The 3,452-nt window shown below is 39.3% G+C and overlaps 1 protein-coding gene across 2 annotated transcripts in view; it reads left to right on the top strand.

Annotated features, from left to right (window-relative positions):
• The first annotated feature begins 352 nt into the window (after positions 1 to 352).
• eml6 (EMAP like 6) overlaps positions 353 to 3,452 on the top strand; it is a 73,017-nt gene continuing 69,917 nt past the window's right edge. For both annotated transcript variants that reach the window (XM_084101739.1, XM_084101738.1), the window contains exon 1: positions 353 to 945. In XM_084101739.1, coding sequence (XP_083957865.1) covers positions 749 to 945 — 197 coding nt within the window. In that variant the 5' untranslated portion in view covers positions 353 to 748. The remainder of the gene's footprint in view (positions 946 to 3,452) is intronic.

The raw sequence follows: 3,452 nt of genomic DNA, 5'->3' as shown, positions 1-3,452 counted from the left end.
CACTGGGAATTGAAGAGCTTTAGGCGAAAGTTGAAGAAGATGAAGACGTTTGTGGGTAAGATCTGATCGTCGGTGCTCTGCACGGTTGAAATCGTGGAGATTTTCTGAAATCCGGGAGGCAAACACGCCGACTTTTGCCCTTTAGAGAAGATTAACACCATGATGGCTTTGAGCTGAAGACCTGAAGTCTCTGCAACCCTTTAAACACGTCCAGACCTCAGCGTGCTGAAAGTGTCCATGATGTTATAGATGCATTTGGATCAATACCAGCTGCTAGTTTGTTTGAATGGTAATGCAGATTTACCATGCTCTCTTTAAAGGCTTGTATACTCTAAAGCCTGATGCAATGGCTGGTAGGTGCAACCAACTATTCCACTGACTGTTCTTGACTGTTTCATCTTATGCTGTAGTTGAATTCCCTTTAATTTGGATCCCAAAACAAAAACAAAAAATCAGCATTTTTTCTTGACTTTAGCCTGATTTCTTCATGACACCCATTGGGATCTTCAAACAACCTTCCCAGTACAGGTGACCCAGCCGATGTTCCAGTTATGATGCATGCATGAACTTCACGAGGGCATTGAATGGTGGCAGTGCCGTAGGGCTGGTGGTTAAAGATCTGAAAGCCTGTTCCAGTCCATCACCACTGTGCCCTTGACCCCTAGAGAGAGCGTCCCTGTAGAAAGTCCACTGTTAGTCAGCTAAATGACACATTTGTGAGTTGTAGAGCATTGCAGATCCCGAGAGCATGGCGGAGAAGACGGCTCCTCGCTGTCAGCTGAGGCTGGAGTGGATTCACGGATACAGAGGACATCAGTGCAGGAATAACCTGTACTACACCGCCGGGAAGGAGATCGTGTATTTCGTGGCTGGAGTCGGAGTGGTCTACAACACCAGAGAACACACACAGAAGTTTTACTTGGGACACAACGACGACATCATTAGGTATGATGTTCTTTATAACATTTATAACAGGAATTTGGGTTACGCTTTATTTGACAGTGCCCATATGTTACATGTACTTACCATAGTAATAACACTAAATGATGCATAATTACATGCAACTAACCCTCAACCTAATCCTACCCTAACCCTATAGTAAGCACATGTGGTTAATTAACATTACTCAGTGCTTAAATATATCATTACACTGTAACAATGACACCTTAAAATAAAGTGTAACCTTTTATTTTAAGGTGTCATTGTTACAGTGTAATTATATATTTAAGCACTGAGTAATATTAAGCAGCTACATGCACTTACTATAGGGTTAGGGTTTGGTTAAGCATTAGTTGCATGTAATTATGCATCATTTACTGTTAATACTATGGTAATTACATGTAACATAATGTAACAAGGACACTAAAATAGTGTTACCGGATTTGTTACACTGAAAAAATCCCAAAATACTATTTAATTACCATGTCATATTTTTTAAATGCCAAAAAGCATCATGCATACCATGGTAAATTATATGGTAAACATTCAGTACCATCATATGTACCATGATAATACCATGTTTTTAATGTCATGTGATTTCTTGGAGTATCGTGATGTGACACATACTGTGGTAATACCATGATTTTTAGCACGTACCATGGTAATGTCATTGTATTTCTTGGAGTACCGTGATATCACAGTATTATGGATAGGCACTATGGTAATACCATGATTTTTTTGGACATGTACTGTGATGATACCATGTTTTCTGGACATTTACCATGGTAATGTCATTGTATTCTTTTAAATGCCACAAGTACCATGGTAAACTTATAGCACCATGGTATGTAACAAAGTTTCATGGTAATACCATGTTTTTGCACCATGGTAATGTCATTGTATTTCTTGGAGTACCATAATATCACAGTATTTTGGTACTCATACCATGATTTTTGGACATGGTAATGCCATAGTATTCTTTTAAATGTGACAATGTATCATGAGACACTAATTATTCAGTACCGTGATAGTTAACAAAATACCATGTTAATACCATGCTTTTTAGCACATACCATGGTAATGTCATTGTATTTCTTAAAATGCCGCAAGGTATGATGTAAATACCATGGTAAATTAATATCATAATTATTTAGCACCATGGTATGTAACAAAATTTCATGTTTTTGTACCATGGTAATGTCACAGTATTTTTTGGTGTACCATGGTATCTAAATTCTTTGGGACACACACTATGGGAAAACCTGGGTCACGTTCCATGATGATACCATGTTTTCTGGACATTTACCATGGTAATGCACTTGTAATATTTTAAATGCAATGTCATTCAATACCATGGTAAATTAACATATCAACCTGTACCATGATATGTAACAAAGTACCGTGAATATGTACCATAGTAATGTCGTGGTGTTTCTTAGAGTATCAGTTTTTAGGATTATGTTCCATGGAAATACACTTGTTAATTTTGTACATATTTTGTACATTTTTACCATAGTATTGCCATGCTTTTATTATTTGAAATAGAGTACCATGTGATTTCCCTGGTACATGAATAATCATTGATAGTATATATCATGAAACCATCTAACACCATCACTGTACTACGGTAGTTTTCCCGTAATTATTGTTTCGTTCTCCTGTCTCAGTCTTGTCGACAGCAGTTGTTCCTCAATGATAAAGTTGTTTGTCTCTGATTTGCGCCGATGATATCTGAACATCCGCACACTTATCAGACCATCGTCTCCCGGACGGATCGATGCTTCTGAGCTTCAGGTCCTGAGACGAGAGGTCACGCTCGTATACTGATTATATCACTCAACAACAGCAGGATTTGAGGATGGACGGGTTCATATGCAGGATGACCCTGACGGAGGACAGCGCTGGTGTAAAGAGCCTTTTCATGTTGAGCAAATCTGTGCAATCTTCCTCCTGAAGGAGAGAGAGAGAGAGAGAGAGAGAGAGAGATGGACCGATACGGTGAGAAAGCGAGCAGGTTTTTTCTCCCGCTCTCGCCTCCAGGTGAACTCAGTCTGTAAAAGAGGACGCTTGTGTTTCTAGCAAGGTGAAAGACAATTTAAACATATACGGGACAAACTAAGACGGATCATATCCCAAAAAATATATTTATTTAAGAGGTGGTATAATGCCCTTTTCACAAGATGTAAAATAAGTCTCTGATGTCTCCAGAGTGTGTGTGTGAAGTTTTAGCTCAAAATACCCCACAGATCATTTTTATATAGCATGTTAAAGTTGTCACTTTTTGAGGGTGAGCAAAAACGCACTGCCAGAGCCCGTCTACGGAGAGCCTGGCCACTCCCTATTAAGTCCTATTGTACCGAATGTTGGTTGTAGTTCCACCAGAGCTCCACTGGGGGCGATCGCCCATGAGTGCAGAATGAATGGGAGTCTATGGGGCTAGACGGCTAAATTTGTCTCTTTCACCCAATTGCCGTTGAGAAATCTCAGATTTGATTGTAGGTTTTGCAAGTTCA

The sequence above is a fragment of the Abramis brama genome (genome assembly GCF_963993115.1).
Source record: "Abramis brama genome assembly, chromosome: 23".
Classification (NCBI taxonomy): domain Eukaryota; kingdom Metazoa; phylum Chordata; class Actinopteri; order Cypriniformes; family Leuciscidae; genus Abramis; species Abramis brama.
This window is presented reverse-complemented; position numbering and strand designations above follow the sequence as displayed.